The sequence below is a fragment of the Arvicola amphibius genome, chromosome 1, assembly GCF_903992535.2.
Source record: "Arvicola amphibius chromosome 1, mArvAmp1.2, whole genome shotgun sequence".
NCBI lineage: Eukaryota > Metazoa > Chordata > Mammalia > Rodentia > Cricetidae > Arvicola > Arvicola amphibius.
The window spans coordinates 158,556,381-158,569,896 of NC_052047.1; the positions used below are offsets into that span (position 1 = coordinate 158,556,381).

General features: G+C 40.0%; 1 protein-coding gene across 2 annotated transcripts in view; it reads right to left on the reverse strand.

Moving 5' to 3' along the window:
- The window catches only part of Vps13a (vacuolar protein sorting 13 homolog A), a 210,967-nt gene extending 198,387 nt beyond the window's left edge, over positions 1–12,580 (reverse strand). The window contains exon 1 of one of the 2 annotated variants that reach the window (XM_038349800.2): positions 12,324–12,578. In XM_038349800.2, coding sequence (XP_038205728.1) covers positions 12,324–12,423 — 100 coding nt within the window. In that variant the 5' untranslated portion in view covers positions 12,424–12,578. Of the gene's footprint in view, positions 1–12,323 lie in introns of both variants that reach the window. The other variant, XM_038349809.1, reaches the window with a different exon arrangement.
- Positions 12,581–13,516: the final 936 nt, after the last annotated feature.

Genomic DNA, 13,516 nt, shown 5'->3' on the forward strand with positions numbered 1-13,516 from the left:
AGCCTCTGGAAGAGTATTCAGTCTCTTAACAAGCTAAGCCATTTTTCCCACCCAGTTTTCAGATTTTTAAGCTGTATGCTCTGCTGACCTCTGCACCTGTGACTGGTGGAACATATTTTCCATTCTTCAAATTAATGGTCACGATTTCATTAACTCAATTTCATCAAAAAAATCAGATGAGTTTCAATGAGTTCTGAAACAGTTATACAGAATCCAACAACCAAAGACAAACAGCAAGGAGTAAGAATGGCTGGAAACTCCTACTCTCCAACAAATACAAATGAATCTAATACTAAACCTATATTTTCTCCTACTGGGTTGACATCTTTCTTCCCTTGTGAGTCTTTTCCTTGTCTTCACATGGGAAAAATTATAATGAAAAAAGGGGGCAGACCTGCTAAATTGCATAATCATGAAACACATTTTAATAGACAAATGCTTTAAAATTGGTTTCTGTCATGCCTGGCTCCCACAATTGTTAAATCCCAAAGAAATCACATAGAGCTCTACATTAACTGTAAACTGATTGGCCCATTAGCTCAGGCTTCTTATTAACTTTTACAACTTATATAGCCCATTATTTGCCCATTATTCTTATCTGTGTTAGCCATGTGACTCAGTACCTTATTCAGCAGGGCAGTCACATCTTGCTTCTCTGGTCAGGTCAGGACTGTGGACCAAGCTTTTCTCTTTCCAGAATTGTCCTGTTCTCATTGACCTGCTTCTACTTCCTGTCTGATTGTCCCGCCTATACTTCTTGCCTGGCTACTGACCAATCAGTGTTTATTTAAAATATAATTGACAGAATACAGACAATTGTCCCACACCATAAAATGTTTGAAAAATATGGCCTATTGAACAAAATTTCCTTGGTAGCTACAGTCTTCAACCTTCTGCACTGGTGGTTATGAACAAATAGCACTTAATAATACTGTAATTGCTAAAATAAAGATTTCAGATTCCTTAACCAAAGCTATGCTTATTAGTCCTTCTAAATCTAAAATCTATCCCACTTACAAAATATGTTTTTATCTCCTTATAAAATAATTGCCAGGTATCCTCTGAAAGTAGGCAAAGGGCCTGGGGAGATGGCTCGGTGGGGAAAGCGCTTACTACACAAGTATGAGGACTGAAGTTTGGTTCCCTAGAACTCATGAGAAGCCAGGCTTAACAGTCACCTGGAAGCCCAGCACTCAGGAGACAGAAACAGAAGATCCACAGGACTAGCTGACTAGTTATACTAGCCAGAATCTCCAAACTCAATGAAAGATCCTGGCCCAGTAACAATCAATAAGCATCAACTTCTGGCTTCCAGAAACAACCATACATACATACATACATACACACACACACACATGTATGTGTGTATGTATGTACCCGCCCACTGGAACATATACACAGTGGGGGGATTGTTACATATACTTTTTTTGTTTTGTTTTGTTTTTGTTGAGAGGCTTCTCTGTGTAAACACCCTAGTTATCCTAGAACTGGTTCTGTAGACCAGGCTGGCTTTGAACTCACAGAGTCTCTGCCTCTCTACTGGGAGCCACAGTTGTCAGGCCCATGCCAGCAAAGAACTGAGAAAGTTATCTCTGCAAAGAGAAAAACACTATGGACTATTATAAGGGACTCTTAGAAATGATTGTACAAAATGAGCATTGGTTACAAAGTGTACTCATAGTAAGCTACAGAGAGACCAAGAAGTAAACAAGTGGGAGCTAACCATGCAATTTCATTAACTGAAAAATACACTGCATCAGAAATTCCATTCAATCTGGATGGAAAGGTGTAGATGGAAGTTTTTATCCTGCCTGATCCTGGAGCTGTTCAGTCCCAAAGAAACACACAGAAGCTTCTATTAATTAAAAAATAGTTGGCCTATTAGCTCAGGCTTATTATTAACTAGCTCTTACAACTTAAATTAACCCATAATTCTTATCTATGTTTAGCCATGTGGCTTAGAACCTTACTTAGTGAAGCATTCTCATCTTGCTTCCTCAGCATCTGGTTGATGACTGCAGACTGAGCATTTCCTCTTCCCAGAATTCTTCTAGTATGGTCACCCTGCCTATACTTCCTGCCTGGCTATTGGTCAATCAGTGTTTTATTAAACCAATACAAGTAACAAATCTTTACAGGATACAAGAGCATTATCCCACAACAGAAAGGAACCTATTAGGTATTTCCAACAACCTCTTCATGGATACAACTTTTGTACAAAAACCCTTAGGTTTATATTTCTCACCTTAAGGTCATGCTCATTCCTGAGCATACATCCAAATAAACTTCAAATACGCTGGGTGATGCTCATCTACACCAAATACCTCACTCAAGTAACTAAGCTCAAAACCTCTATGACGACATTTATAATTTCACTATTTTATATTTCTTAAATCCTTTTATATTTAGATTTTTAATGAGGTATTTTGGATATATTTTCCTAAATTATAGATATAATACTCTTGTTTTCTGTTTGAATAAAATCTTTGTGCTTTAAGAGATCTGAATTATTCACTGCTACCACAAAAAGCATTCTGTCATGTTCAATGTAATTTGAGTAATACAGTTTTCAGACTGACAGAGATTGATTTTAAATCTTTCAAAAGGAATTATTGGGGGCTCTAAATCCAAACTACTACAATTATAGCCAAAAACAACATAATTTCTGATAGGGAACCTCCTTTAGCCAATGGCCTTTGAGAGGCTGGACCAGGTTGGGCTTGGCCTTGGATACCAAAAAGGTGCATGCCTGCCTGCCTGCTAGCTCCTCCCACCCCTCACACTTGGATGCTGGATTTTGTTCCTGTTCCCTGTTCGTATAGAAGGCTATGATCTGTGAGTTCCCCTTTTAAATGAAGAGCCTCTTATTATACCCAATTCAGAGTTAGTGTAGGATTACTTTATTCTCATTCTTCAAATTTCTTCCTACTAAGAAAAAGGTAAGAATATTAACTGAACATAACAATTGGATTATGACATTGTTTTCACTATTAAAATGTTACAACAAACTAAGGCCTCTCGGAAGCATGTATCCTACCCAGATCTCATACTAACTATAGTAACTCTTATTAGGATTTTGGGTTGATCCTTTTTTATCCAAAAACAGTCTTCAATGGCAATAGCATTCATGGATCAAAACTGGTCGGACACAGAGCCCAAACAAACCTCCCTGGATACATCAATACTTATCGAAAAATTCCTTGGCAAGTTAAATTTGCTAAAAGTCATAAAAAAGGTATACTTTTAAAAGGATCACTGTTCAAAAATAGAACAAATAGACGAACTGTTTTTCAAAACTAAGAAACTTTTAACTCAAGAGACAATGCCTTATGAGCCCATGTGTCCCAACTTAATGAGTCTTGTGGACATGGTACAATTAGCCAGAGTGAAAAAAATACAAAATATTTATATGTTAACAATAAGTACATGGATATTATACAAAATAACTTTTAACAGTCTTAGTTTCCTTTCTATCAGTAAAGTAAGAAATATAATTTCATTATGCTCAAAAGAATTTGTATACTACTGAAAGTCTAGTCTTTTGTTTCTACCCCTGCTGCTATAATATTTTGTATATGGAAAACCATCAATTTTATTGGGGAAATAAACTTAAATGATACCATACAATTTAATTATTCAATTATTTCCCCAAACTGGAATCCAGTAAAATACCAAAATATGACAGATTAAATTACTAGTCACAAGTAGCAATTATAATAATTTGAATAATAAAAATATTTCCTAAGTTAGAACCACATGAGGTTAGTTATAAAATGAGAAAGATAAAAAGACTAAAAACAATAATAATTTCAAATACTTAAAACATCAAATATTTCATAATATGTAAATAGCAGTACACACACAGAAAAAAACATATAGTCTCATAAAAGAAGTATGACCTTTGATTGCCTAAACTGACTTGTTTTTCTTTAGGTCATACTAAAGATTAGCTTTAGGTATAATACTCTTAATAATATATCTACATAAATATGTCAGACATAAAGAATTTTAAAAAATCAGACACAGGTCATAATTCCTAATGTTAATATGACCCTGGGGATCTGTTCTCTGTTATGAGCATTTTCCTGTCCTGAAGACAGCTTTCCTGCCTCCTCAGTATAATCTTTACCAAATCCTAGAAATAGGTTTTTCAATTGTTGGAGACAGCCTTCACATGCACAAGAGCCTCAGAAATGATGTATGGCCAACAGCAGAACTATAAAATATAAGAAAAGGCAAACCTTATAGAGAGAACTTTAGCACTGAATGCAGAGTTAGAAAAGAAAAACCTAAAATCAGTTGTCTAACTTTCACTTCAGCCCAGGCATGGTGGTGCATCTCCTTAATCCCACCATTGGGAAGGTACCTCTAATCAATGCCACCTTGGTCTACATAGCAAACACCAGAAAATAGAAAAAGAAAAAATGCATCTAAATTTACTCTATGAGGCCAGCATTACCCTAAGAACAAAACTAGATGAGATCATTACAAGAGAAACAGGAAACTAAGATCTTTCATGAACAGATGTAAAGATTCTCATCAAAATATAAGTAAAATAAATTCAAAATATCATAATCCACAAGATACAAGTCTAATTCAACATGTGGAAAATAATCCATATAATCGATAATATCAACAAGCTAAATAAGAATACTATAATCATATCAACAATTAACCAATGTAGAAAACAGAATCTATCAAAATCCAATCCACATTCTTTTTTTTTAAAAGACGTATTTATTATGTATACAGTGTTCTGCCTGAGTGTATGCCTGCAGGCCAGAAGAGGGCACCAGATCTCATTACAGATGGTTGTGAGTCACCATGTGGTTGCTAGAAATTGAACTCAGGACCTTTGAAGAGCAGACAGTGCTCTTAACCACTGAATCATCTCTCCAGCCCCCCAATCCACATTCTTGAAAGAGAAAAAAAGATTACAAAGTAAGTACAAAAGAAGTTAGATATAATGATGCACCCCTATAATTTCTACACACACACACACCCGCTTGGGAGGCTAAGGCAGGAGGATGATTGTGAATTCAGGGCCGGTCAAGCTATAAAGCCTAGGTAACATAGTAAAACCCTGTCTCAATAAAATAAAACAGATGTGTATAGCTTGGTTTTAAAAATCTAAATAGTAACTGCATCAGGTGATGAGTAGGAATTAGAGGGAAGAGTCAGAAAAGATTTTTTTTCTGTTGACAATCATGTTCTGTTTCTTGATTAGGCTTGAGTTAAAGTGGAGTCAATGTGGAGATTAAAGATTAGAGGTAGCTACCCAGCTCTTGCTCCTTTCTCCATATCACTTCATAAGATACAATCAGAACAACTGAAAAACAGTGGTTTATCATAATGGGTGGATGTGAGAGAATGCTGACATTCTACAGTAAACAGAAAGAGAAAGGAAAAACTCAAGACTTTGGATAGTGCAAGACCAGGTGAGAAACAAAATGTGGGGGAAGGGAAAGGGGAAGAATCACAGCATGGGTCACTACCACAGCATCTGGCACCTCACAGAAATACTGCCTGAACAGACATAAATAGTTTGGATCTACAATAGTAAAGTGAGTCTGGAGAAGTTCTCTGTGCTTCCCAGCATATTCTCACAGCACTGAACAGGGAGTCATCTTCTGTAGGATGTTCCAAACAGTCTCAAACAACAACGGAGGGCATAGCTTAAGGAACAAAAAAAAAGGTTTGCCTCTGGCCTCTAGAAGCAAGCTCACACAAGCGCAAGTACACCTAGCTGTACACCCGTCTGCAATCATTACATGCATACACCCACATACACACACAAGAAAGAATACAAATGAGCAAGTAATCCTGTCCTGTCCAAAAATGGGCAAACAATTAGAATAGACACTTCTTTTAAGAATAGAGGGCAAATAATACAATAATAACGTGTTCAATGGCTTTAGCTATTGTGAAATACAAATCAAAATTACACTGGGATTTGACCAGAATGGCTATTATTCAAACAAAAAAATAAAAATAAAAAAATAAAACTACTGCCCTTGCTCTATATTAAACTCTGTCTCAAAACAAACAAAAGTGCATGCTGGTAAAGAGATTTTAAAAAAAGAACCTTTATATGTTACTGGTAAGAATGTCTATTATCCTCTAAGGAAAGCAGTATGTTAACTTCTCAAAAATACTAAACACAGAATTAATATAAATCCAGCTATACAACAAGTATATTCAAAGCAATGGAGTCAGAATATGAGAGGAGGCCTAAGTAATCATGTTTATTGCTACACTACTCACAAAAATCCAAGTATGGAATCAGTCTACATTTCCAAAAATGGATGCATTAGAAAGAAAAATATGGTACAGATATAAATATAGACAAAGAATAAAATTGTTTGATCACATTACTTGCAAAAAAAGGGGGGTGGAAATGGAGGGCATCTTAATGTAGGATAAGAACCAGAGAGGAAAGTATGGCATGTCTTGTTCTTTCGTAGGTAGAAACTGAAAAACAAGACCCAAGAATAATAGAGGAACTATTAGCAAAGGAGAAGGGAGGATACACAAGGAAAGTGGTTATGAGAGAGAGAGGGAGGAGGCATGAGTGTATAGAAATGTCACAGTGAATCACATTCTTTTATACAATTAATTAAAATGTATTAAGTTATAATTTAAAGTTATATGAAAACATCTTTGAACATATATGTAGTGATAAAATTTTAGGAATTAGAACTGGAAGCTTCCCCTTGATCTTAAGAATTATTTGTTGGCTCCTTTGTATTATAAATAATAATTCCAAAACAGAAGTCACCCTATTGCACAGTGTCCTTTTAAAATGCAAGTAGTTGGGGGCTGGAGACCTAGCTCAGAGGTTAGGACAAGTTGTTGATCTTGCAGAGGAACAAGGTTCAATTTCCAAAACCAAGTGGTGGCTTCCAATTGTCTGTAACTCCAGTTCCAAAAGATTTGTTATCCTTTTCTAACTTCTCTGGGTATCAGGTATGTACATGGTGCACATACATACATGCAGGCAAAAATGGAAGGAAGGAAGGAAGGAAGGAAGGAATGAAGGCAGGCAGGCAGGCAGGCAGGCAGGCAGGAAGGCAGGCAGTCTCTGACTTCAAAACAATTATAACTGCTGAGAGGAGATTCAAAACTGTATACTCTATCAAGCATCTAGGCTCATTCTAACACAGCCTAGATCTTGACAGAAATAAGTAAAATGCTAGATTTCCAAAGACTCTAAGACAAGCCTAAGAAATAAAACAATTTCTAACTAAATGATATATGAGAAGGGTGAAAAAATGTAAACGAGTATATAAAAATTACAGCAACATCAAAATCAGCCAAGAATCAATCTAAGAATTCAGTCCAATTCCTTTTTCCCCTTATACAAGGCAGAGAGCTCTATCTACTTACTGTAGTTGATCTTGTATTAAGGAACTCCTTTCCTATTCTGTCAGAAATGCTTGGACACTTCTCATTTCTTATATTACAATGTTTCTGTGAGAAAATAGGTTCTGGCCTCCAAGGAACCATTTCATAAACAAATATCAGAGCAACACAAATTAGTAGCATTATGATAATAGTTGTTTATAACCATTAATGGATCCTTCCGACATTAGAACATAAAGTTCTAAGCCCATTTGTCTTATTGCTGTGATGAAACACCATGTCCAAAAGCAAGCTGAGAAGGAAAAGGGTTTTTTTGTTTTGTTTTTGTTTGTTTTTGTTTATTCTTCCATATCACTGTTTATTAACAAAGAAAATCAGGACAGGAACTCAGACAAGGCAGGAACCTGGAGACAGGAGCTGATGCAGAGGCTATGGAAGGGTGCTGCTTACTGCCTTGTTTCCCCATGGCTTGCCCAATCTTCTTTCTTACAGAACTCAGGACCACCAGTCCAAAGGCAGCACCACCCACAATGGGTTGGACCCTCCTTCATCAATCACTAGTTAAGAAAATGCCATACAGCTGGATCTTATGGAGACATTTTCTTAATAGAGGTTCTCTCCTTTAACATAATTCTACCTTGTGTCAAGCAGACATAAAACTAACCAGCACACCATCATCTTAAATTTTTTATACATAATTTAATTTCCATTATCAAAATTTTCAATAATTTTTTAAAGCCTAAGTTTAACTAGAGTTGCTACTTTTGAAATTCTCAAGAGACCTATTTTTAAAGCTTTCAGTTTCATTTATCAAAATACAACTGATTTCTTACATCATCACATGACCTAGAAACTCCACTTACATATATTTGCCATTGGGAATTTTATTTATTTATTTATTTATTATTTGTTTGTTTGGGTTTTTTTTTTTTTTTTTTTTTGAGACAGGGTTTCTCTGTGAAGCCTTGGCTGTCCTAGAACTCCTTCTGTAGAACAGGCTGGTCTTGAACTCAGAGATCCATCTTTGCCTCCCCAGTGCTAAGATTACCACACCAGCTTAGTAATGGGAATTTGAAACATACCTTTTAAGAAACTTTCACATGAATGTTCATAGTAGTATAGTTATATAATAAACAAAAAGTTGGAAACAATCTAAATGTCCAACTGGTGAAACAGAATACTATTCATTCCATCCTTCAATAAAAAGAGCTCTAAAATACCTGAAATTGAGGAAGCCAGAAACAAAAGGATAGGCACCATATGACTACATTTAAACTAAATGTCCAGAATCAGCAAACTAATAAAGACAGAAAAACTAATGGCTACTAGAGGTAGGGTGCTCATGGATTAAGAATGGGGAATGTCTGCTTGAGGATTTTTTTTTCTTGATGGGGATGGGTGCTAAATGTTCTAGAATTAGTGGTGATGGCTGTACAACTGTTACATTAAAAAAAATACTCATTGAATTGTAGAATTACAAAAGAATTTTATAATACATAAATTAAATCCAAATAGGAAAACAGGACCAAACAATCCAACTTAAAACAAACAAAAGATATGGCCATTTCATTGACAAAAATAAACAGAAAAAAAATCATGAAAATACACCCAACATCATTACAAGGGAGCTGCAAATTAAAGTCATGATGCTTTAATACTACATACCTACTGGGATATCTTTTTAATAGGGATATTGTTAGGGGCCATTTCAGGCCTCTTCTTTCTCAGGGCCTTGAAGTTTAACCGTGAGACATAACTCAAAGTTAATTAAAACACTGAGTGCTAATTGTCCCCCTTGTCTGTAGCTTATCGCTAACGTTCTAACCACTGACCTTGCAAAGCTGCCTAAGCTGCTGAGTCCCTCTTCCCAAGTTTCCCCCCACCCTCTCTGCCCAAGTGCAACTGAGTCCCTCCTTCCCTTTCCCCCTCCCTCTCTGCCCAAGTGCAGCCGAAAAACTACTTAAGACTCAAAGCTTGCTTCAATAAATGGAGACCTTGACAAGTGCACCTAGCTTGGTCTCGTTCTTCTCAACCCCCCATGTCCTTTCAGATAGCGCCCCTTCAGAGGATCCTGAATAGCTGACCCTGCCAGCGGGGTTACAGGATATGAAGATGGCTTAGCAAGTAAAAAGTGCTTACTACACCAACTTGAAAGCCAGAGTTCCCCAGATGCTGTATAAATGCTAGGTGGGCATCAAGGCCCACCTGTAATTGCATCCTGCAAAGGCAGTCTAAGGGTTCCCCAGAACAAGCTTATAAAATAAAATAAAACAAATTTTTATTTGGTATACAGTTTCTCCCATGATGGGAGAGTAAGGGAACATCTAAGAGTTCACATACTTATCCCCAGGCAAAGGCACTGGGGATCTTTTCAAACATCAAAATCAGGCTCTAGTGACACACCTCCTCCAAGACCACACCTCCTAATCCTTCCCAAACAGTAACAACAATTGGGGCCACTTACATATGCAAACACCCCTAAACACATGCATACCACATGCAAATATCTCCCCCCACAAAAAAAAAAAAAAACAGGAGTACCAAATGCTCATTAGAATAATGTACAACTAAATCCTGATACAAAACTGGTCAAAGTGCAAAATAATATACCCATTTCAGCAACCAGTGTCAAGGTGTAGTGGCTGAGTTTGAGGGGTGGACTCTTAGGGGATGGCTACCACAGTGAAACACTTGAGACTGATTCTTACAGAGAAAGCAATACATTTGACTCAGTTCTGGATGCTGAAAATTCAAAAGGCCTAACAGCTATGGTAAAGATCACACACACACACACAAACACTAGTGGATTAACCTCACAAAAGGAAACTGAAAGCCAGTGAGGGGCCACTGTAACAATCTCCCCTTAGGCCTACTTCTAAAAGACATCATCACCCGAATATGGACTAAGCTTTCAACACAGAGCTTTTAGGAGATACAATCAGACCATAACCAAATCATATCACGTTACTTCTCATAAAGTTACAAGTTTAATACCACTCACAACCCCATGGTTAGGTATTTACTCCAATAAAATAATTTATGTTCACACTAAAACCTGATACAGCTTTTCTTTAACTGCCAAAATAGAAATACTACAAAAAACGGCCAAGCTATGTGTATAAAGAGTCATGGAGTGAAACACCACTCAGAAGAATAGGAATGGCAGGACAAGGTGATATACGCAGTACAGGGATGACTTCTCTGCATTGTTAAGAAGCCTGGCTCAAATGGCTACACAGAAGCCAAGTGTGGTGGCACAGGCCTCAAAAAGGATCTCTGAGAGTTCCAGGCCAGTCAGGGATACACAGTAAAATCTTATCTCAAAAAGAAAGAGCTACATAGGCAAAGGATTCCATTTATGACACTCTAGAACAAGCAACATAGAGAGGAAACATCAATAGTTGCCTCTTGAGGAAGGATCAATTACAAAGAAATAGAAGAGGAAATGCTGTAGGCTTGTAAAACCTTTTTGTGTCCAGTATTGGAATGGTGGATATATGCTTCTTAACATTTATTTTTTTTAAAAAAACTATGCATGAAGGTGAATTTTCTTGAAGTAAACTTTAAATACAGAAATTCGATAAGCAATTCTACACAAACCTGCATCTTGAATATAGAGGAACATTTCACTACAAACCAAGCCACAATTCAAGTAGTTTTTCTTCTTGTTCTTTTTAATTTTTTTCTTTTATTTTTATGTGTGTTTTTACTTGCGTGAAGGTTTGTGCACCACATGCTTGCATAAAGTGCCCCCAAGAGCCAGAAGAGGATGAGAGAAGCCCTGGTTCGGGAACTACAGATGGTTGTGAGTTGTCGCGTGGACACTGGGACTTGAACCCAAGTCATCAGGAAAAGCAGCCAGTACTGAGCCAACACTCCAGGCTTCTTTCGGAGGTACAGAAGCCAGTTTTATTCTCACTTTGCAACTGAAAAGTAGCACAGATTAAGCAATCGGCAAGAGCTGGTCTCAAGCGGGCTGTGCTGGCACTTATGTATGCATCAATGTTTGCCCACTTGATCATGATGGAAGGCAACTAACTACAAGAGGGTTGGTTTGTTTAATAAAACTAAATTTCTTACTTCCATTATTTCAAAACTGAGGCTCAGCTAAAATAAACGAGTATTTCTGGGAAGCTGGAAGTACAGGGATACCCGAGAATGCGCACACTTTTTACACAAATAATTAGCCCTAATTTTGACCTGGAGCACACATTTCAAAAACGACTAGTAGCTACATAAAATAAACACAGCATAATACAAAACAGATGGAAGCACTAAATAAATATAAGACACTGGATAAGGTAAAGCGTTGCAATCAAGTGGTAGACGCAGCCCTTCCGAACTAAGCGACGCTCAGCGTGTCTTCAAGTTGGCAGAGATATTGAACGGCCATTTAGATTCTGACCGCCTGTTTGCCTGCATTTTCTTTACGTTCTTTTGTTTTTTTTTTTTTTCTTTTAACTCAGTCTTTTACTCTGGACCACAAACACCCACATTCCCACCTGGCTAGGCTGCGACCTGAACACAGAAGAGGATTTCCTTTTCTCTACCCCTCGTTACCAACCTAGCCCAACTAAGCAAGCCCTCAAGTCCAGGAAGGCACCGCGAAGTGAGGTCAGGAAAGGACCAAGGGCGTCTTCGCGGACAGCGCCTGGCCTTCACGTGCGAGGTGGCATGCGACAAGCCGAGGGCTCGGCGGAACCTTCGTTACAGCCCAAGGGGAAACTGACAGGGATGGCTCCCTAGCTCGTCCGGCAGAGGCCAGAGGTCACCGGCGCCTGGCCCCACCGGCACCGGAGGCTTCAGCTCGCACCGCGCGCTCGGGAACCGCCGCCCGGCTTTACATAACTTCAAGGGCGAGGCGGGTAGCTGCAGGTGGCGGCGCCGGGCTGGCCAAGGACCGAAGCCACGAGAAGCCGCGCCGCCATCTCCCGCGACACTGGGACCGAGACCCCCGTTACCTTTCCAAATGCCCAGAGAGAGCTGAGACTTGTCCAGGTTCACCACATAGTCGCCCAGGAACCGGTTCAACACGTCCACGACCAAGGACTCAAATACCATTTTCCTCAGCCGCGGACGGCACCGCGGCACGACCCCGCGCTGCTCCTCTCTCGAGACAGCTCGGCTTTACCGGCTCCCGGCCACCTCCAGTCGCGGCGCCACGGCCGCCGGGTCACTCAACCCCACCGCGAACCCCGCAGAGGCAAAAGTAGCCGCGCGCAGCGCGCGTGCGCACCGCAGAAGCGCGTGGGGGCGTGGCCGACGCGGAGCCGGAGGCGCGGCCGGGAGAGGGAGGGAGGGAGAGAGGAAGGGACGACAGCTGCGCAGCCGCGGGAGGCCCGCGGGCCGAACGCCCCCAAAGGCCGCGCCTCTCCCGCCGGCCCCGCCCCCACCCGTCGCTTAGCAACAGGAAACCAGTCGAGAGCCGCGAGGTTTTGGAGACCCCGCCCCGGAATGACCTCCGGAGTACCAGCCTAGAGCTCGCTCCCGGTGGCTGGGCGAGGTGCTAAACGACGGGAACGCCCTTTCGGCAGGAAAAAACACCGTCGCGGGACCCACCCGGTGGAGGGTGTGTGTGCGCCGTTGAGGGGAGTTTCCTGAGGCAGTTTCCCAGGGCGCTTTACTCGGTTCGGCCGTCATCGGTCCTGGGACGCCTCAAACTGCTCCTGCAGTTTTCCCGGCCTCTGGCAAGGATGCTAACTGGTCATTCAGGTGCCCTTGCTTACTTCCCCAGCTGCGAATCTGTGCCAAAACGGACTGAAGGAGAGTCAAGTTGGGAGAGAGAAATCCCAAGTCCCTAACGTGCAACTGCTCTTGGTTCTTTTTTTCGCGGTCAAGACACTTATGTGAAAGCAGGCCCTCGTTTCAAAGAGTAGCACGTTTGAGAGCCAGTCCGAAGACAGCAGAGGACCTGCCAAGAAGTACGGGAGAGGCTAGACACCTCGTAGCCTTCCCTGAGTGCCTTTCTAAAATAAGGAGAACATTCTCAGCTCCACACTTGGGCTTACAATTACTCCCAAAGGCCAGAGCTCACAGGACAGATGTGCCACTTAGAGAGCTGATGCTAATCCTGTGAGGATTTCAGGCAGCAGTACACTTCCAACTTTTCCCTCTTCATATGGCAAATTCTGACTTCCCACTTCCCACTTACTAC